At 45.2% G+C, this 22,677-nt stretch overlaps 2 protein-coding genes across 2 annotated transcripts in view; both read right to left on the reverse strand.

Annotated features, from left to right (window-relative positions):
- The window catches only part of LOC138960973 (putative nuclease HARBI1), a 25,439-nt gene extending 6,792 nt beyond the window's left edge, over positions 1-18,647 (reverse strand). The window contains exons 1-2 of the mRNA XM_070332598.1: positions 18,255-18,647; positions 17,609-18,193 (exon numbers count right to left, since the gene is read on the reverse strand). Coding sequence (XP_070188699.1) covers positions 17,609-18,193; positions 18,255-18,647 — 978 coding nt within the window. The remainder of the gene's footprint in view (positions 1-17,608; positions 18,194-18,254) is intronic.
- The window catches only part of LOC138961029 (uncharacterized), a 47,025-nt gene extending 25,637 nt beyond the window's left edge, over positions 1-21,388 (reverse strand). Inside the window, exon 1 of the mRNA XM_070332631.1 lies at positions 20,244-21,388. Coding sequence (XP_070188732.1) covers positions 20,244-20,372 — 129 coding nt within the window. The 5' untranslated portion in view covers positions 20,373-21,388. The remainder of the gene's footprint in view (positions 1-20,243) is intronic.
- Positions 21,389-22,677: the final 1,289 nt, after the last annotated feature.

A 22,677-nucleotide genomic window follows, 5' to 3' on the forward strand; every position in this document is an offset into this window, starting at 1 on the left:
AGAGAGCGAGAGAAAGAGAGAGAGAGAAAAAGAGAGAGAGAGCGAGAGAGAGAGCGAGAGAAACAGAGAGAGAGGGAGCGGAGGGAGAGAGAGAAAGAGGGAGAGAGAGAGAGAGAGAGAGAGAGACAGAGACAGAGTCAGAGACAGAGAGAGAGACAGAGAGACAGAGAGAGAGGGAGGGAACTCAGAACTCAGAACGTTATTACATAAGGGAGAGAGAGAGCGAGGGACAGAGACAGATAGAAGGAGAGGGCAAGAGAGGGTGAGAAAGAGAGAGAGAGAGCGAGAGAAAGAGAGAGAGAGAAAAATAGAGAGAGAGCGAGAGAGAGAATTGATTCCACGGAATGGGGCCCATGTGAATGATGCATGGAGAGTCGTGTCCCTTGAGGCGAACTTTTCAACCAGAGAACAATTTTCTTTCGAACAAAAATGGCGCCCGATAAGAAAGGGCGGCCTGTGAACCTTCCTGGCTTCGTCGTCAGGCTGCAGTCTAAGCTTTTTTTCTGGGATAGTAAGTCCTAAAATGTTTTAAAGATACCTAGCTTCCCCTGTACATAGATCTGTCTTGGGCTTCATATTGTTCATACTGGATAAGAGCAGCCTTACGTATTTCTTGAACACATACTAAAAACGATAACATTCAAGAACAGTGTCCTAAATGAACTTCGCCCGTCAATGAACAGTCCGTCATTTGGCTATTTCCCTGGCATATGAAAAGAAAGCTAACGAAATGAATCGAATGAAGTGAAAATTGTGGCATTCCACCCGGAATTTGCCTCACTTTAAACAGACAAGCACTATTTTCTAGTCTATAAAGTTTGGTATCTTGCAACAGCTTGCTTACATTTAAACCACCTGTACCGGGCTTCTTTCCAAGCAGACTGTAATCTATGTCAATCTGCATAATTAATTCAAGAAACAATTAGCAGTCTGCACCGCCTGGCTGTGTACTTTTAAATTTTGAGTGTCCGTTTGGTAGGTCGTAAGGTGCTTTTATCACCTGGCCAGATCTGCTCTTGAAAGTTGGTTTAAACAATGTTTTATTAAATCAAACATGATACAAAAATACAACGATAAACAATAGGGACACGAACTCAAGCAAACGCTTATATTACGCGCCCTACGTAGTAGGAAAATAACGCAAATATGATGTCGGACAAGCAATACTTATCAATTGTTGAACTATCTACAAGAAGAGCATAGTTAAAGTAAATCAGAAAGAATAAGAAAAAGCTAGCAGGAGGAAGAGGGGGGAGGGTGGAGGAGGGAGGAGAAAACGGTAGATACATATAAAAGATGAAGTTGGCAGCGCATACAAATAAGAATATACATAGTACATTACAAACCATAGTCCTGTGGCAAGTAAGCAGTAGCTCGCTAAATATACATTTGAAAAATGCATATAAAATAAGGTTTGTTGGCTTGAATATGGGTACTGAGTCAAATCAACAGAAACGACCAGATTCATGGATAAACGATTGGACACTTTCAAAAACAAGCTTGTTAGTGCAAAGAGAAAGGTTTTCGCTACCATTTAACAATATTTCAACATGTCTGTAATTAACAGGAAGTGCGTTTATTGTAGACAGGCGAGCATCTACGTACAAAGGACAATGTGTCAAACAATGGTTAATGTTACAGAGAAAGAAACAAGTTGCGTAAGGCGAAAATACAACATTTAGTCAAGCTCAGTCGAACTCACAGAATGAAACTGAACGCATTGCATTTTTTCCGCAAGACCGTACACTCGTAGCATCGTCTGTCCACCGCTCGTGGCAAAGGCAGTAAAATTAACAATCCAGAAAAGCGCGGTAGCGTTTGCGCTGAGGAGGATAGCACGCTTTTCTATATCTCTATTCTTTTTAACTTTCTGAACGTGTTTCTAATCCAAACATATCATATCTATATGTTTTTGGAATCAGGAACGGACAAGGAATAAGATGAAATTATTTTTAAATCGATTTTGGAAATTTAATTTTAATTATAATTTTTAATTTTTTTTAATTTCAGAGCTTGTTTTTAATCCTAATATAACATATTTATATGTTTTTGGAATCAGAACATGATGAAGAATAAAATAAACGTAATTTTGGATCGTTTTATAAAAAAACAAATTTAATTACAATTTTCAGATTTTTAATGACCAAAGTCATTAATTAATTTTTAAGCCTCCATGCTGAAATGCAATACCAAAGTTCGGCCTTTGTCGAAGATTGCTTGGCCAAAATGTCAATCAAATTGATTGAAAATTGAGGGTGTGACAGTGCCGCCTCAACTTTTACAAAAAGCCGGATATGACGTCATCAAAGACATTTATCGAAAAAATGAAAAACATGTCTGGGGATATCATACCCAGGAACTCTCATGTAAAATTTCATAAAGATCGGTCCAGTAGTTTACTCTGAATCGCTCTACACACACACACACACGCACAGACACACAGACACAGACACACACACACACACACACACACACACACACACACACACACACACACACACACACACACACACACCACGACCCTCGTCTCGATTCCCCCTCTATGTTAAAACATGTAGTCATAACTTGACTAAATGTAAAAACATGCATCAGTCCCGAGCAGCCATATCGGTTGTAGCGACGTTAAACAAATGACCAACCAACCAAGCATTGAACAGAAGAGGATAATGTACCTTTACAGGACACTGTTATACTAACAGATCAATAATAACGGGCGTCAGAGAGGGGAGTGTTAGTACAGTGTCTATATATGGGAGAGGTTGGTGAACAAGGATTTATTACCGTTCTTTAATCGAATTTGAAAGACAAGAGTTGAACGTAAGTGTACCCTAAACCACTTTCTTCAACGTCATGGGGTTACTGAGGTGTTACTGAGGGGTTACTTAAGAGATACTGAGGGGTTACTAAGTTCAGAATATGAGACTACATGGTTGAGGAACCAGAGATTGGAAAGCCACCTTCGTGTGTACACGCAAGCACACGACCAAGTGCGCACGGAAAAGATCCTGTAATCCCTGTCAGAGTTCGGTGGGTTATAGAAACACGAAAATATCCAGCATGCCTCCCCCGAAATCGGCGTATCCTGCCTGAATGGAGGGGTAAAAACGGTCATACACGTAAAAATCCACTCGTGCTAAAATCTTGAGTCAACGTGGGAGTCTAAGCCCATGAACGAAGAAGAAGAAGGAAATTAAGCCATCATGTTTCTTAAAAATGCCGATAAAAAGGCTAGCTATAATAACACAATGATGCAACAAAGTAACACGAGTGTTTGTAATAAGACAAAAATGATGGTCAGTTCATAAAATGCGCTTCTTACATTACCGGGACACCAGCTGTGCGGAGCTCTCATCTGCTGTTTTATATCCGGTGTGATTACTTCCTTTTGTTGTTTGACCTTTTGTGAGTTGTGTTAACAGTATTAACGATGTACCCCACGTCGCCACCCTCCCCCCCCACCCCCACTCCTACCCCCCTCCAGTACACCCACCCCCACTGTGTGTGTTTGTGCGCGCGCGTGAGTGTGTGTGTGTGTGTGTGTGTGTGTGTGTGTGTGTGTGTGTGTACGTGTATGTGTGTGTGTGGTTGTGAGTTGTGTATGTGTGTGTGTGTGTGTGTGTCAGTGTGTGTGTGTGTGTGTGTGTGTGTGTCAGTGTGTGTGTATGTGTGTGTGTGTGTGTGTGTGTGAGAGAGAGAGAGAGAGAGAGAGAGAGAGAGAGAGAAAGAGAGAGAGAGAGGTAGAGTATTTAATTAACTGCAAATCTGGTTGTTAGTCATTCTTCACACCTGAACCAACTGATGTCGAGACTTCAAAGAGAAATTCATTTTCCCCACATCCGCAAACAAATAGACTGCCAACGATCTAAAATTCAGAATAAGGAAACAAGAAAGGTATGTTATTTGAACGCTATATGTATGACAAAACACAACATTTAATGAACGTAATGTTTTGTTTTGTCAAAATGTATAGTGTCACGATCGGGTGACAGAGACCAAGAAAGCGTCACTCAGTGGAGTGCCTGTTCTGGGTCAATGTATGATAGAAAGCGCCTGTGCGTGATATTGGACACAGCAGAGTTTTTGCTGACAGTGCTCCCGAGCACGGATGTTTTGAAACGCACGAGCTTCACAGTGCAGGTTTCTGCTGTCATAGGGCTGACGGTTTTTTTCGCTGACAGCGCGCACGGGATTTTCAGGGATTGAGTTTCTCGTGTCTTTTTCCTGCTTGGGGAGGCAAAACTGTGTATAGCTGGACTGGTTTGGTGACAAGGTCAGTCACGTGTATTTGGCTAGGTGGTCTGTCAGAGACTCAAGGACGACACACTTGACACCCAGCGGCAGAAGGGGAAGGACCTAACACACAGTTACCAGAGTATGATGGTTTTTCACCGAGTATCATATTCGGCACTCTAGGGGAACTTCCACAAGTTATTCCTTTCCTCTGCCACGTATTTTGCTGAGGACAAGTCGTCACATTTCCTTCGTCGGCGATGGCTTTCGCATAAGGATTCGACAAGGGGTTCTGGACGGTTTTGGTCACTGTTGACGAACAGAGGCTGGTCCAGGGAGGAAGCGGACTTTGCTTCCATTGAGAGTACAATCATAGGCTTTTGAGGTAATAAATCATTATTTAACGCTGTTGATGAGTCTGTGTTGTGGAATGAAATACTCTCTGTTGTTCTTTCCAGGTTAGCGCATAATTTACTCTCTGTGACGCTAAAATACTAATCTGTATATGGTTTTTGCAGATAGGGAGAGAAGGACGGAAAATGGCTGTTTTGTTGTTGTAAAAAGTCAGTTTTGTGCAGGCCCACGTGCTCGATGAGATATTTAAAGATGACATGTTTTAAGGTGGTGGGTGAGGGGTAGCTGACATGTTTAGTGCACCGATGCTTTCTGTTTGCAGCCTTCCTTCGTTCGTTCGTTTCGTTCGTTCGTTACGTTCCCGTAACATCGGCACGGCTGACTCTGGCGGGAACTGTTGAGGCTACGCTAACCAGGAGACCGGCTAACCAGGAGACCGGCTAACCAGCGGACCGGCTAACCAGCGAACCGGCTAACCAGCGGACCGGCTAACCAGCGAACCGACTAACCAGCATACCGGCTAAGCAGCAGCAGCAGAGATAAAGCTAAGTGCACCATGTCGTACGCACCCCGTTGACCACCGTTGTCTTTTCGTATCTATGATTTCATTGGAGTAGTGACAACGTGGGGTGTGGACACCTGCACGAACTAGAGCTTTTCGAACAGAACATTCTCATTTAACTATATTTACACGGGTTCAGCGTGTTCCTATAATTTTCTACATACTACTGGCATTTTGTCAGTGAACACTGGTTTTTTACGTGTTGAGAACGTAAAAGGAACATTTTGAGTGAAGGCTCGAGGGAGGTGGAGAGTTTATACATAAACAGGCGTCTGAAACTTATACTTTTGTTGACTCTATTTAATTGTATGCCTGCGAGAGTGGATCGTGGTGTGGTTAGTTAATTAGTAGTAATTAACCGGTTCATAATCACCTTGAGTGATATATTGAAACGTGACACATGGGGGCCAAGCCGGGATTTACTCAGTTAATTTCCAACTGATAAAGACCCACCAATTAAGGATAACTAAGAGCAGATAATCTCGTCAGTGCTCGACTTATTTTCTGCTTGGTGCTACCCTTTTTTGTATAGTTTTGATCATATACCACACCTTAAGCGATTCACATCTTGCAGGAAATGTAAATTGTAATTTGTGAGTTATTGTATGCGCTAACTGTGATTATTTCCCTTTCCTTTGTTTGTGAATCTTTGTTGTTGTACGTTCAGAGTTTTCCGTTGCAGAGAGCTGAGCAGGGTTAGCGGATTTGTTATTCGTTTTACTCAGTTTTCTCTACATTGTTGTTTCGCATTCTGTAACAGGTTACATTTCTACCGTCTTGTTTTACTTGGATTTTTCTCCATATTTTGACTTTGTTGGAATTTTGGGGGGGAAGGGTCCGAGGACTTCTGTCCTAACCAAGGCTGTGGGAGACACTCTGTTTCACCGCAAAAAGCAGCCGATAAAGTAGGCCACGGCTGTGGGAAACACTTTGTTTCACCGCAAAAAGCAGCCATAAAGTAGGCTACGCGTTTTGTTCTACACCGTTTGGATTTTTCTTCTGCATTTTCCGGTTGCTGGATTTTTGTATCCACCGCTTTCGTCACCGCGTGTTCTAGCTATAGCTGCGTTAGACTTACTTTGGTAATAAAGCTTTGCTAAAACTAACCATGGCTACAGGGGGATCTCCTACGAAGAGATTAACTTTTGAGACTCCTGGTAGCGAGGAACAGACAGAGCGAGACGCACGCGTTAGAGCGCGTAGTTTGCTTAAACGCAAGGAGCTGGAACGTAGGGAAGACATAGAGCGACAGACGAGAAAAGAAGAGCTTGACAGACAAGAACGACAGGCCGAACGTGACCGACAGGACAAGAAAGAGAAAGACGAACGAGACAGACAGGAAAGGAAAGACGAACGAGACAGACAGGAAAGAGAACGGAAAGACGATCTTGACAGACAAGAAAGGGAACGACAGGCCGAACGACAGGCCGAACTTGACAGACAGGAAAAGAAAGACGAACGTGACAGACTAGACCGGAAGGAACAGGCGGATCGCGATCACCAGCTAGAGCTAGCTAGGCTACAGGCCGAGAAGGGTACGCTCACTCAGGCTAGCGCGCCGACGTTTGTTGCCGACCGTACGAGACTGCCGACGTTCGACGATGACAAGGACGAGCTCGACGACTTTTTACGCCGGTTTGAGCGCATTGCATCTGACCAGAAGTGGGAAGAGGCCACGTGGGCTAGCCGCCTTAGCACCTGCTTAAAGGGACGCGCATTGCAGCTCTACAACGCTTTGGAGGACGACGAGGCGAGAGACTATCAGGCACTTAAGAAGGCGTTACTCCAGCGCTTTAACCTGACTGCTGAAGCCTACAGACGACGTCTGCGTAACAGCAAGAGACTGAGCGGCGAGCTGAGTCATCAGTTTGTGGCACGCCTTAACCTCTACCTGCGGCGCTGGGTGGAGATGGCCGAAAAGGACTGGACCGTCAACGACCTTGCCGACCTCATAGTCATGGAACAACTGATGTCCAGCCTGCGACCTGAGGTGGTGACCTTCGTGCAGGAGCACCAGCCCAAGACTACTCAGGAGGCAGCCGACTGGATCAGAGTGCACGAGGACGCCCAGGCGATCTCCGGCAAATCTTCAGGCTCACGGCCAGGAAAAACGGGAAATTCGGGTTCTTCAGGACCCAAGGACGGGAAGGACGATCAGGGACACAAGGGATCGAGTTCCAGAACTGACATCCAGTGTTACTACTGCAACAAGCGGGGCCACGTGAAGAAGGACTGCCACAAGAGACAGGCTGACCAGAAGGGCGTTCACTTCGTTGGCAGTGAGGAGTTCAGGGACGTCACGAGCTCATGCACCATCCCACAACTCTGCGTTCCGTGCTCCAGGAAACATTTCCAGCCCCACTGCAACGTCTACGTTAACGGAGTGAAGGGCGAAGGTCTGCGGGACACAGGGGCAGACATGATAGTGGTTCGGGCGAGTCTAGTTCCAGCTATGGCCTACACAGGAGACAGCATCAGGGTGAGAATGGCCGAGGCATCTCACGCTTACGACTTGAACACGGCAGTGATCAAGGTCGTAACCCCGTTGTTCACGGGGACCATTGTGGCCGTCGTCATGGACGATCCTCCATGCGACCTGCTCATTGGAAACCGGGTTCAGTTTGTGGACGGCGTCACCAGGGAGGTTCCCGTTTATCGGTCTCCCGACGTCATTTCAGTGCTCACGCGGGCACAGGCGGAGCGAGAGGACAAACCTCTCAAACCCCTACCTGCTGCACGAGCTGCCCTGGGGAACGTGACCCCCGCGCTTCTCGCGAAGGCTCAGGATTCTGACCCGACCTTAGCTACTCCTCGGGAGCACGCGAAGTCGGGGAAGGTGAAGCTGAGCGGGAAGCATGGGAGGTCAAAGTTCCTCAGGGACAAGAAGTTGCTCTACCGTGAGTTCAGCAACCAAGAAGGTACATTCAAACAGGTTGTCGTGCCTCGCGAGTTTCGCGAGGGTGTCATGGCAACGGCACACGACTCGATTCTGGGAGGTCATCTTGGTACCAAGAAGACCACGGATCGTGTCTGGCGCCACTTTTACTGGCCAGGCATCTGCACGGATGTCCGACGTTTCTGTGCGTCCTGCGATAAGTGCCAGAAGGTGGTTGCCAAAGGAAGGGTGAGGAAGGTCCCCTTAGAGAAGATGCCGCTCATCGACGAACCCTTTCGTCGGGTGGCAGTGGACATCATCGGGCCCATCTTGCCTGCGTCTGAGGACGGAAACAGATACATTTTGACCATGGTGGACTACGCTACTCGATACCCAGAGGCGATCCCTCTGAAATCGATTGAAGCCACGCGAGTAGCTGAGGCTCTGGTTACTATGTGGTCCCGGCTGGGAATTCCATCAGAGGTACTCACCGACAGAGGCACGCAGTTCACGGGAGGAGTGATGGCGGAGGCAGCACGACTGCTATCACTGGAGCAGCACTTCACCACTCCTTACCATGCTCAGTGCAACGGACTGGTGGAAAGGTTCAATGGCACCTTGAAGACCATGCTGAGGAAACTAGCTCAGGAGAAACCACGCACGTGGGACAGGTACATCCCAGCATTGCTTTTTGCATACCGCGAGGTTCCTCAGGAGAGCTTGGGTTTTTCCCCATTTGAGTTGTTGTACGGCAGACAGGTACGCGGTCCCATGGCTATCCTGCGTCAAGCTTGGACGGACGAAGAAGCTGACGAGGAGGTGCAGACGACAGCGACCTACATCGTAGAACTCAGGAACAGGATTGAAGAGACCTGCAAATTGGCTCAAGAGAACCTGGGAAGAGCAGCACAGCGTTACGCGCGAGGATTCGACCGCAAGGCACGGCCGCGCAGCTTCAAGATTGGAGAACGGGTGTTGCTACTTCTACCTGTCAAACACAACAAGCTACAACTGCAGTGGCAAGGACCTTTTGAGGTGACAGCGAAAGTGGGCCAAAACGACTACAGGATCGTCATGAACGGGAAAGCACGCCTGTACCACGCCAACCTGCTGCGCGCCTACATAGAGAGGACTGCCTACGGGGAAAAGGACAAAGTGACAGAAGCAGTTGCTGTCGTGATGGACGAGACAACGGAAGAACAGGGAGGAGGACGGGTACCAGTTTGTCCGCTGGAGGCTAGTGAGGATCTCACGGACGTGCACATCTCACCTGATCTTGGGGACGACCAGCAGGCGGACCTGCAAGAGATCCTGAAGGATGCAGCACGGGTCCTTACAGACATACCACTTCAGACGCATCTAGAGGAGTTTACCTTCGACTTGCTGGAGAAACAGCCAGTGAGGACGAAGCAGTATCCCATGCCTCATGCCCAGAAGGAGGTGGTCAGGAAGGAAATCGCCGACATGACGAAGTTGGGCGTCATCGAGCCAGCGAACTCTCCCTACAGTTCACCAATTGTGCTTGTAAAGAAGAAGGATGGACGCGTCAGGTTCTGTGTTGACTACCGGAAGCTGAACAAGATTACGGCGTTTGACGCGGAACCCATGCCTGATGTGGACTACCTCTTCAGTCACTTGGCCAAGGCCAAGTACTTTTCCAAACTGGACCTCACCAAGGGATACTGGCAAATCCCAGTTGCCGAGGAAGACCGCCCAAAGACTGCATTTACCACTCCATTCGGCCAGTTCCAGTGGACAGTCATGCCTTTTGGTCTACAGAATGCAGGTGCCGTCTTCACTCGCATGATGAGGAAACTTTTGGAACCATTGAAGCGCGAGGACATCAGCAGTTTCATCGACGATGTGCTGATCGCGACAGAGACATGGACTGAACATCTCGACGCCCTGCGCGACGTGTTCGGAAGGTTGAAGGACGGAAATCTGGGAGCTAAACCGTCCAAGTGCTACTTGGGATTCCGGGAATTGTCTTTCCTGGGTCATGTTGTCGGCGAGGGATTGCTCGTTCCAGAGGACGACAAGATCCAGAAGATTCGGGAGGCGGAGCCACCGCGCACGAAGAAAGAAGTCAGGTCTTTCCTGGGCCTAGCCAGCTTCTATAGACGCTTCATCCCGCACTTTGCCGAAATCGCTCTACCACTGACCAACCTTACCAAGAAACTACAACCGACCGTTGTAGTGTGGACTGAGGAATGTAGCTCCGCATTCAACACCCTGAAGAGGCGACTCACCAGTCAGCCTATTCTCCGACTACCAGACCTGAACAAGGACTTCGTGCTGAGGACAGACGCTTCAGGGAAGGGACTTGGGGCAGTGTTGCTTCAGGAGACAGAGGGGTTTTTGCACCCTGTTTGCTTCGCCAGCCGTAAGCTGACCTCGGCCGAGGCAGCGTATGCAACGGTTGAACGCGAGTGTCTCGCCATTGTCTGGGGCATCCAGAAGTTCGAAGCGTACCTGTACGGACGACCTTTCTGTCTGGAGACGGACCATCAACCTCTGCAATATCTTCAGGTTGCAAGGTTGGCAAACGCCAGACTTATGCGCTGGGCGTTGATTCTCCAACCGTACCAATTCACGGTACGCGTCATTCCGGGCGCCAACAATGTTGGAGCTGACTTTCTCTCTCGGGCTGTAGAGGAGAACATGACTGTGAGCGAAACCGAGGTTTCGTCTTGAAGAGGGGAGGTGTGTCACGATCGGGTGACAGAGACCAAGAAAGCGTCACTCAGTGGAGTGCCTGTTCTGGGTCAATGTATGATAGAAAGCGCCTGTGCGTGATATTGGACACAGCAGAGTTTTTGCTGACAGTGCTCCCGAGCACGGATGTTTTGAAACGCACGAGCTTCACAGTGCAGGTTTCTGCTGTCATAGGGCTGACGGTTTTTTTCGCTGACAGCGCGCACGGGATTTTCAGGGATTGAGTTTCTCGTGTCTTTTTCCTGCTTGGGGAGGCAAAACTGTGTATAGCTGGACTGGTTTGGTGACAAGGTCAGTCACGTGTATTTGGCTAGGTGGTCTGTCAGAGACTCAAGGACGACACACTTGACACCCAGCGGCAGAAGGGGAAGGACCTAACACACAGTTACCAGAGTATGATGGTTTTTCACCGAGTATCATATTCGGCACTCTAGGGGAACTTCCACAAGTTATTCCTTTCCTCTGCCACGTATTTTGCTGAGGACAAGTCGTCACATTTCCTTCGTCGGCGATGGCTTTCGCATAAGGATTCGACAAGGGGTTCTGGACGGTTTTGGTCACTGTTGACGAACAGAGGCTGGTCCAGGGAGGAAGCGGACTTTGCTTCCATTGAGAGTACAATCATAGGCTTTTGAGGTAATAAATCATTATTTAACGCTGTTGATGAGTCTGTGTTGTGGAATGAAATACTCTCTGTTGTTCTTTCCAGGTTAGCGCATAATTTACTCTCTGTGACGCTAAAATACTAATCTGTATATGGTTTTTGCAGATAGGGAGAGAAGGACGGAAAATGGCTGTTTTGTTGTTGTAAAAAGTCAGTTTTGTGCAGGCCCACGTGCTCGATGAGATATTTAAAGATGACATGTTTTAAGGTGGTGGGTGAGGGGTAGCTGACATGTTTAGTGCACCGATGCTTTCTGTTTGCAGCCTTCCTTCGTTCGTTCGTTTCGTTCGTTCGTTACGTTCCCGTAACATCGGCACGGCTGACTCTGGCGGGAACTGTTGAGGCTACGCTAACCAGGAGACCGGCTAACCAGGAGACCGGCTAACCAGCGGACCGGCTAACCAGCGAACCGGCTAACCAGCGGACCGGCTAACCAGCGAACCGACTAACCAGCATACCGGCTAAGCAGCAGCAGCAGAGATAAAGCTAAGTGCACCATGTCGTACGCACCCCGTTGACCACCGTTGTCTTTTCGTATCTATGATTTCATTGGAGTAGTGACAACGTGGGGTGTGGACACCTGCACGAACTAGAGCTTTTCGAACAGAACATTCTCATTTAACTATATTTACACGGGTTCAGCGTGTTCCTATAATTTTCTACATACTACTGGCATTTTGTCAGTGAACACTGGTTTTTTACGTGTTGAGAACGTAAAAGGAACATTTTGAGTGAAGGCTCGAGGGAGGTGGAGAGTTTATACATAAACAGGCGTCTGAAACTTATACTTTTGTTGACTCTATTTAATTGTATGCCTGCGAGAGTGGATCGTGGTGTGGTTAGTTAATTAGTAGTAATTAACCGGTTCATAATCACCTTGAGTGATATATTGAAACGTGACATATAGCGTTCCAATAACATACTTTCTTGTTTTTTTGATTCTACATTTGCCACATGAGAACACAAACAGCATGACCTCACTTATTTTGATAACAGCCCCATGCTTGAAAACACTACAATTAATTGAACTGTGCTATTTCAAAGAATACACTTGATTTACATCCAAAACAGTCATTGGGCGCACTCACGCTAGGCTTTGTTTTTGCTGGCTCAATTATTTACAGCGCGCGTCACGCAAATGGCTAAATGACAATGCACTCGGTGAAATATTTATCAGAACAATGCAATTACAATCCAAGGAAAATGTTTGATTTCTATGTCCAGAACATGCTACAAAGTTTGGGAGCTTGGCGAACGCTAAAAGCATTGTAGCGAACGGAGCGCGCGTAGCAGGGAAATTCGCTGGTAATTCCATCCGAAACAACATCGTTTGTACAAAATTAATGTGTCTATTGTGTACCGATGGGTTTTTTTTCTGTATGCTTATCGTCATGAAGCTGTAGTTCACAAATATGTCCATTTTCGTTTATATTGCTTAGCTTAGTGATATGTGTTTGATGTAAATTCTATAGACCGACGGTCTAGTATTACATCGGTTGTATGGGCCTTGAAAGGACAATAACCTCTAGATCGAAGGAACAAAGGGACGTAAACGTGCTGTATATCAAATTATATGGACACCAATAAAAAGTCAGAAGTCAGAATGGTTTAAATGCTTATAGTCTATTAGGCAATATACCCATTGCAAGTGGGGATAGATATGGGGAGGGGTATTCGAACACAAATATCGAAACCGAAGCCGAAAGTACATGTTCACAAAGATAACAATAAGACTAAATGATTTATATAAAAACCACTCTTGTGGCACCCGAAAGAATAAGAATCATTAGAATGAACGAACGACTTCCTCTGAAAACTATGATCGTTGACAAGCTCATAATGTTCTGATTTCTCACTCACACGAGACAACTATGTAACTATGTGCTTGTATGTGTATGTTCCGTATTGTGGTTTTATGCCTAGTTCTCACCTGCTCTTGTTGGATTCTAGTTTTATAGGTGGGGGGGGGGGGGGGGGGGGGGCTAGGAAAGAAGAAGCGAACGGAAGGACTGACGGAAAAAGGAATGTGCAAAGAAAGAAAGCAAAGAACAAGAGACAGAGAGAGTGAGAGAAAGAATGAAAGAGAGAGAGGGAGAGAGATACAGACATACAGACAGGCAGACAGACAGCGAAAGACAGACAGACAGCGAAAGACAGACATGCATAAAGGGAGAGACAGAGGGAGATAGAAAGGCCCAGAAAACAGGAGAAATCAGGAAGGTACAACAACAACAACAACAACAACAACAACAACAACAACAACAACAACAAAATCCAAGTCCAAAATCCAATCCAGAAGTTTTAAGACTGATTTCAAAGGAATTACAGAAGACAGCAACTGAAGAAGAAACAACTTAGAGAGAAAGATCCTGAGCACCAGCAAAGCTCCATGCGTCCTCTCTGCGAACGACTCTCTCAGGAGCAAGCACGTCGACTGACGTCAAACAATGCGAGAAAGAGTGCACTTTGGGGAGTGAAGAATTTAATGCTCAAAAGATCTCTTTTCTCTCTTCTGTTTTTGCCCCCTTTAATCCGGACTTCAACGAAATGATGTTCATTTTCAGTGACACGCAAAGAGATCCTACGCGCGTCCATTTTTCGTTTCAAGCTTTTTGAACACGGAATGCGTCCTGTGTTCTTGATGTTTTTGATGTTTCATCTTCAGCCTTTCTGTCGTCTCAATGTCGTACTGGCTTCCTATGGAAGTGTTCTTTTCAGCCAAGACCGGGTTATAATTATACTGCGGAATATCGTATGAGATCATGCTGTGAAGTCGGAAGTCTTTTGGGGTATAGACCTTTGTATTATATGTCTTTTTCTGTGACTCAAGACTTCATAAACAAGTCGCGTAAGGCGAAATAACAACATTTAGTCAAGCTGTCGAACTCACAGAATGAAACTGAACGCACCGCTTTTTTCACCAAGACCACATACTCGTAGTTTCGTCAGTCCACCGCTCGTGGCAAAGGCAGTGAAATCGACAAACCATGCAGAATAGTGCGGTAGTGGTCGCGTTGAGTAGGATAACACGCTTTTCTGTATGTCTATTCTTTTGAGCTTACTGAGTTTTTTTAATCCAAACATATCATATTTATATGTTTTTGGAATTAGGGACCGACAAGGAATAAGATGAGATTGTTTTAAAATCGATTTTGGAAAATTAATTTTAATCATAATTTTCATATTTTTGATATTCAGAGCTTGTTTGTAATCCAAATATAACATATGTATATGTTTTTGGAATCAGAAAATGACAAAAAATAAGATGACATTATTTTTGGATCGTTTTATAAAAACAAATTTAATTACAAGTTTCCGATTTTTAATGACCAAACTCATTCATTAGTTTTTAAGTCACCAAGCTGAAATTCAATACCAAAGTCCGGCCTTTGTCGAAGATTCCTTGGCCAAAATTTCAATTAATTTGATTGAAAAATGAGGGTGTGACAGTGCTGCCTCAACTTTTTACAAAAAGCCGGATATGACGTCATCAAAGGTATTAATTGAAACAATGAAAAACAAGTCCGGGGGATATCATTCCCAGGAACTCTCATGTCAAATTTCATAAAGATCAGTCCAGTAGTTTAGTCTGAATCGCTCTACACACACATTCGCACAAACAGACACACACACACACACACACACACACACACACACACACACACACACACACACACACACACACACACACACACATACACACACACACAGACACACACACCCAGACACCCACACACAGACACACACACAAACACATACACACACGCATACACCACGACCCTCGTCTCGATTCTCCCTCTATGTTAAAACATTTAGTCAAAACTATAAACCACCACTGAAAAGATTCAGGAAAAGTGTACCAAATGTAAAGAAGCTGATGCAATGATCCAAACTTTGCAGAAAGAGAGGACCCTAGCAGTATGCTAAAACTGATTTTGACTTTAAAATTGGATTCATTAAGTTCATACGCAAGGGACATAACTGCGTAGCGGACTGTTAAGGAAAAGAGTTGATTAGGGTCACTGTTCTCGAATTTTGTTTCAACTATTTTTGTCTCTTCGTGGCAAAAGAACAGCAGGGGAACGAACCCGCACATACCTGGATCGCAGATTCATTGACTCCTCACACGGAGCCATCAAGGGTTTGAAGCGAATTGTTTTACAAGAATCAACGACCTTGGGGAAAAAGAACCGCTAATATATCGATTTTCCCTTTCCCCAATAGCGTGACTGTTGTTGAATGTTGAAAAACATGACTCTTAAACACTCAGACGCATTATTTTAATTAAAACACACACTCACAAAAATTTGCCATTTACATTTAAATGAAAGACCTGTTTTGTCTATGAGAGGTAATTTGCACTGTTGTTTTTCCCCCAAGAGTTTCTTGCTGACCCTGCGTGTTTGATTCACCTGCGTGTGATGTGGGGTGTGATGAATGCGTCTGAGCCTTGTTGAAAGCGACAATGCATCATCAAAGGCTTTAAGGCCACTGGCAAAACATATCTGTCAGCTCGCTGACACGTATTCAAACATCCACAAAGAGCCCTTTGTGTGTGTGTGTGTGTGTGTGTGTGTGTGTGTGTGTGTGTGTGTGTGTGTGTGTGTGTGGCGCGCGTGTGTGTGTGTTTCTGTGTGTGTGTGTGTTTGTGTGTGTGTGTATGTTTGTGTGTGTATGTGTGTGTGTGTGTGTGTGTGTGTGTGTGTGTGTGTGTGTGTGTGTGTGTGTGTGTGTGTAGAGCGATATGTGAGTAAACTACTGGACCGATCTTCATACCAAGGAAATCTCATGTAAAGTTTCATGAAAATCGGTTCAGTATTTTAAAAACAATTTCATCTGATTCTTTTTGGTATCGTGATTCCAACAACATTACCAGCTATTGTGTTTTCAGCGTAGCAATAGGGTCCGATATTTAGACGAGACAAGTATAATGCGACGAGTCGAAGACGAGTCGCATTATACTTGTTCGAGTCTAAATATCGGACCCTATTGCTACGCTGAAAACACAATAGCGATTATATAGCTGTTCTGACCTTGATTTATTGCTCCAAACTTACAAAATGACAATTTTTGAGTCGATGCGTTGATCTCAGGTTTTGATAGCAGACGCCGTTTCTTATGCGCATTAGTTTTGCGCAGGCGCCACACTGACTTTGGAAAAAAACCTCGATTTGACAACACAGCTGTTAAACAGCTTTTTATTAGTTCACTCGTATACAACAAAAATAAGTTTGAGTTTTTTTCATTTTGAACAAGACTACTTATGAAGAAGACCAAAACACAACATCAACGGAAAACTAGAAACAACTGAAGAACTAGGATGCAACAAGGGGAGGAGAAGAGAACAGCTAATCCGTACAACGCGAGCAGACTGCAAGAAGTTTTCAGTTTGGGTGAATGGCATTTATACTTGTCTCGTCATGAAGCGAACTTTTCGCGACGGGGAAAGGGGGGAGATGGGATAGAGCCACTTGTTAATTGTTTCTTGTTCACAAAAGCACTAATAAAAAAATTGCTCCAGGGGCTTGCAACGTAGTACAATATATGACCTTACTGGGAGAATGCAAGTTTCCAGTACAAAGGACTTAACATTTCTTACATACTGCTTGGCTAAAATCTTTACAAACATTGACTATATTCTATACAAGAAACACTTAACAAGGGTAAAAGGAGGAAACAGAATCAGTTAGTCGCCTCTTACGACATGCTGGGGAGCATCGGGTAAATTCTTCCCCCTAACCCGCGGGGGGAACCACCAAGACTTAACAGGGGACAAGGGAGTAAAAATTTCGTACACCTGGCATGGGAAGTTAAATTGCTCGTGTTAGGGTGACTAACTAAAGGGGGGAGTTTACGTCCTCTCAGAAACTATTTCTATTTGGGACAAGAGTTGGTGCGTTAGGGTGAAGTAATTTATTCGTTATTTATTCGTCAGGGGAGTAACATTTTTGTACGAAATGTTTACTCGGAACTCACATGTTTTGGGGAGTAATTTTCTCGTGTAATGGGGGAGTGCTTTTTTGGTAAAGGGAGTAACGTTTTCGTACGAAATTTTTACTCCGGAGTAAAAATCTCGTGGGAGTAATTTTCTCGTGTTACACCGGCGTTCACAACTTATGTCCAACGATAGTCTAACGTATGCAGCGTGTCGCCGACGATCATGTCTATAAAATGTGACATGGGTCAAAGAATTTTCTACTACTAGTACTCTCCTTGAGTACGAAATCCTGTAGTTAAAGATGCGTTGTTCATTCGTCAGACCCCGATGGCTGTATGGCTTCATCATGGTTGGTCGTAGGGCGAAGGCATCGTCACCAATGAAGAAGTAGGACACATCCTGGTTGTCGTTGGGAAGAGGATCAGGGTCAGGAAAACCTAGGGTACCGTCTTCAACGCATTCCTTCAGCTCACAGGAATTGTATATCTGCGCACCTGATGCTGATCCAGTACCACCGACATCTGCCCAAATGAATTTGTAGTCGGCATCTACAAGCGCCATCAGAACAATGGAGTAGAATCCTTTGTAGTTGAAGTATAGACTCCCACTCTTTGGAGGACAGCGGCAGGCCACGTGCTTCCCATCAAGTTCCCCACATGTATTGGGAAAGTTCCATCTTTGAAAGAACTTGTCAGCTACGGCGCGCCAACCATCCGGAGTACTTGGGCAAACCAGCACCTCATCGACGTATTCGTCAATAATGGCTTGACAGACTTCTCTGGCCACAAGGGACTGGGTGTTGTGAGGGACCCTCCACCCGAACTTCATCGAGGCATACATGTTCCCAGAGGCAAGTGACATGGATCTTAAGGCATTTTCTACTACTCTCCTTGAGTACGAAATCCTGTAGTTAAAGATGACGTAAAGTCAGGGCCAACTTCATGCCAGGCTCAAGCGGATCCCTGTAGAAAGGGAACTGCTTGGTTATCCTTGGATCCACTCTGGCTAGCAGCTCGTCGAACATCGCTGGGGACATACGCAGAAAGTTGGTGAAGGATGCATGGTCCTCGTTACGGAGTTCCACCATAAGCTGGTCATATATGCCAAACTGCCGTCGTCTCCCGATCCATGGTCTCACCCAGTTCCTTCTCCTCCGTTCATCTCTTATTCCCCTGGGTCTTTTGGCACGCACCTGGTACAGTGTCAAATCGATGAGGTCATGCTGATGTTGGAGGACAGCTAGTTGGTATTCTCGTCTCAGCCTTGCCGGATCTCCATCTCTCGGATGACATGGACATCTGCTCACCATGGAGTCTTGAGGAGTACTGACGGTTTCCTCCTGCAAACCCCATCTTTATATACCAATGCCCCATAAACGCTGCCAATACGCTATTATACGGTAGCTGTAAGAAACAGGTTCAGTAAGTTCTGTGGTCGTCCGGAACACGTCCAAAACGTTTACATACGTCAATTATTATGCGTTGGAGATAAGTTCATCATAGGTTCAAAGGACGTTACTCATAGGTTAGAAATAAGTTTTGGGTACGCTAGACATTATCTCGACGTACGTCGACTTATAAGTAACGTGTGTGAGCGTGTGTCAACGATCGCATAACTTACCTACAACGTATGGCCCGCGTATGCGGGACGTATGAGCCATACGCTGGGCATACGTCGGAAAATGTTGTGCATGCTCAAAATATGTCGACGACCTCGCCGTACGACGACGTATACCAGCGTGCTTCAGCGTGCTCTTAACTTATACAAAACTTACCCATAACTTATTCGACGTATTCGCCAGATTTTTCATACGTCGGCTTACGCTGGCTTAATCGTCAAGGTGTGACATGGCCATTAGGAGGCTAAAAAACCCACCGGTTACACACTGTAATCAATAGAGCTATTATCTCCAAGAAATAAAGACAAACCAAGAGAGAGAACAAGAAACGTTGGCGACTAGTCACACAGTTAACTATACACAAAAAGCTCACATTTCATGTAGATGCTTTTCATCCATCGGTCAGAATTCTAACGTTAGCAACTACTCACACAGTTAACTATTCACACAAAAATGACCTTTCATGCGGACGCTTTTCATCGTAGGGTTGGTCAGGATACCAAGAAGTCTCCGTTTACTCATTGCAATCAATAAAGCTATTATCTCCAAGCAGTAAAGAAAAACTAACGGGGGAAAGAACAAACGTGAGCGACGGTAAAGTTGTACTCTTCGTGTGGTAATCTAACGGCGCGAAGTGTAATCGAGCGGAATCCTGGATCGTCTGTGAAGAACGGGGGACTTTAGGCGCGGGAGGGGGGGGGGCGTTGGAGGTGTGGGGGGGGGGAGAAGGGTGAGAGTGTGGGAGGCAAAGGAAGAGGGGGAAGAAGAGAGAGAGAGAGAGAGAGAGAGAGAGATAGAGAGAGAGAAAGGCGCGGGAGGGGGGGACGTTGGATGTGTGAGGTGGGGGGGGGAAGGGTGAGAGTGTGGGAGGCAAAGGGAGAGGGGGAAGAAGAGAGAGAGAGAGAGAGAGAGAGAGACAGAGACACAGAAAGAAGAGGGAGAGAGAGAGAGAGAGGGGGGGAGGGAGAGAAAAAGATAGGGAGAGAGAAAGAGAGAGAGAGGAGAGAGAAAGTGAGAGAGAGGGAGGGAGAGAGAGAGAAAAGATATAGCTGAGAGAGAGAGCGAGAGAGACAATTAGACAGAGACAGAGACAGAGACAGAGACAGAGACAGAGCAAGACACGGACCAGGAAAGGAAACGAAACAGACATATGTGTACATATAAACCTTCCGGTCAAAAGGCAGACAAAAAACAAAGCACGCATAGTCTCCAGTTTGCAACACTTTAAAAAGGCAGAAATAAACAACAGCAGAAATAAATATCAAATCAACTTTGACCAACACTCACCACTTCGTAGGACACGTCAGACGCGGTGTACTGAGAAGCTTTGCTCCTGTATCCCAGGCAAGCCAGCAGCAGCAGAACAGCGAGCAGCTTCCAACGGCTAAATCCTCGAAAACAACCCAACACCATCATGGACACGACAATATGGCGTCGGGCATCTCAACATTGCCACTGTCTCACTCTTCTTCATTCACTCTTGTGTTTGTCACTCTTTGCGGCGTTTGGTAAGTGAAAACGAAAAGATGTTATCACACCTTACCACAGTTTAAAACATGATCATAACATAACATCTTTGCCCTTGCTCATGTACTCTTGTTTATCACTCTCTATCCTCTCCAGAACATCGACGAAAAGAAATGTTATATCGAGGCTGCGCCACTCTTGTTTATTCACTCTGTGTCCTCTTCAATAGATCAGAGAGACATTAGCGACACCATAATTGTCCACTTACTCCCTTCAGCACTCTGTGTCAATTCGAAGACGTCGAAGAATGCACACTTTGTGTCTAGAACGCACCACTCTTGTTTATTCACTCGACAGCGACGATTGTCTCCAATGAATCTAAGGAAAATATTTATTAAAGCTCAACACTCTTGTTCATTAACTCTTGTTCAGCACACTGTATCCCCTCGAAGACATTAAAGAAAAATAATCTCTGTATTGAAACACTCCACGAAGCTAGGCAAAAGGGCAGAATCTTGGGTGTTGAAGAAATGAATGCCAGGACTGTCAAAAGCCAAGCAGTCTTACTCTTCTTAATCCACTCTCGTTCGTGAATCACAAGATGCGTGGAACGAGCACCTGCCAGAAGATACTCTGTGTCGAGGCACTCTTGCTCACTCGATCTTGTCCAAGAATTTCTACAGGGTCAAATCTCAGGAGTCAAAAACTGAACCGCCAGGCCACTCACTGTTAAAACTTGTCTCCCTCTTATTCATGTACTCTTATTTCTTTGTCTCGACGTGCGTAGAACAACACCTACAACAAAAATCCATGTATCGAGACACTCAATAAGAATCGTATGCGTTATAACATGAATTTTAATGTGAACGTTTTTGTAGTGTTTCGTATCTCTTCACGTTCAAGTCTTGTGCCTCCACTGTCATTTCTCATAATAAAGACAATCTCAAGCAAATGAGGCAGTTCACTTTCCTTTGTTTATGAGATTTATTTTTTTATTTTATTGATATGGGTGATTTATATAGCGCTTGACGTTCTCTAAGCGCTTTACATATTAATTTCTGCCGTGTGAGATGGAATTTTTTACACAATATATCACGCATTCACATCGGCCAGTAAATCTCAAGCCATTACGGCGAATATTTACTTTTCACGGCCTATTATTCCAAGTCACACGGGTATTTGGTGGACATGTTTATCTATGCCTATACAATTTTGCCAGGAAAGACCCCTTTGTCAATCGTGGGATCTTTAACGTGCACACCCCAATGTAGTGTACACGAAGGGACCTCGGTTTTTCGTCTCATCCGAAAGACTAGCACTTGAACCCACCACCTGGGCTAGGAAAGGGGGAAGAAAATTGCTTACGCCCCGACCCAGGGTTAAGTTAATTTGATTGATTTTGACTTTTGATCGTTCTTGTTTGAAAATCCACAAAGAGCAAAACCTTCGGCGTGGAAGAAAAGAACGCAAGAACTTTCACTGGTCAAGCTGTCTCACTCGTGCCAATCTCCTCTTGGCCTTTCAGTCTGGACATGCGTAGAACCAACGCCTGTCAGAAGTCTCATGATCGACGTTACAAGTCTGACTCGTTTGTCATCCGATCGCTTCCTGCTTCGTCGGCACAAAAAAAAACCATGCAGCTGCCTGAAAGAAGCTTAGCTATTGCGTTGTAGAACGCTGACTTTCTTCTACACCACTCTTGAGCAAATGCTATTACCAGGTCATTTTGTTGCTTGGCATGGACTGCAGTTACAGTTTAAGATAGATTTTAGTTTTTGGTAGTCTGTATATATATATTGACGTATGTATATACAAGTATTATTTCTGTGTCCAGTTATTTTAACATATAATTGTGTAACTGATATGTAAACAATCATATGTTTTCTCTGTGAATATATCCCAATGATTGTAAAGCGCTCTCTGAGCAGAGTTTAACCCTGGATGTATGCGCTCTAGAAATATTATGTATTGTTAGTAGTCTCTTGAGCGCTGTGTTGGAGTGTATTCTTGTTCTTATTCTGTGTTGGAGTGTGCTCTTGTTCTCATTCTCTGTTGGAGTGTATTCTTGTTCTCATTCTCTATTGGAGTGTGTTCTTGTTCTTATTCTCTGTTGGAGTGTGTTCTTGTTCTTTTTGGTTTGAAACAAGTTTATTCAATAAATTTCAATGGTACTATTGGCGCATACATGAAATTAGGAACATGGAGCACAACAAGCTAAGCTTATGAGCGTACTCTTAAAAGCAAATGAAATTTG

Source organism: Littorina saxatilis, linkage group LG3 (assembly GCF_037325665.1).
Source record: "Littorina saxatilis isolate snail1 linkage group LG3, US_GU_Lsax_2.0, whole genome shotgun sequence".
Taxonomy (NCBI): Eukaryota; Metazoa; Mollusca; class Gastropoda; order Littorinimorpha; family Littorinidae; genus Littorina; species Littorina saxatilis.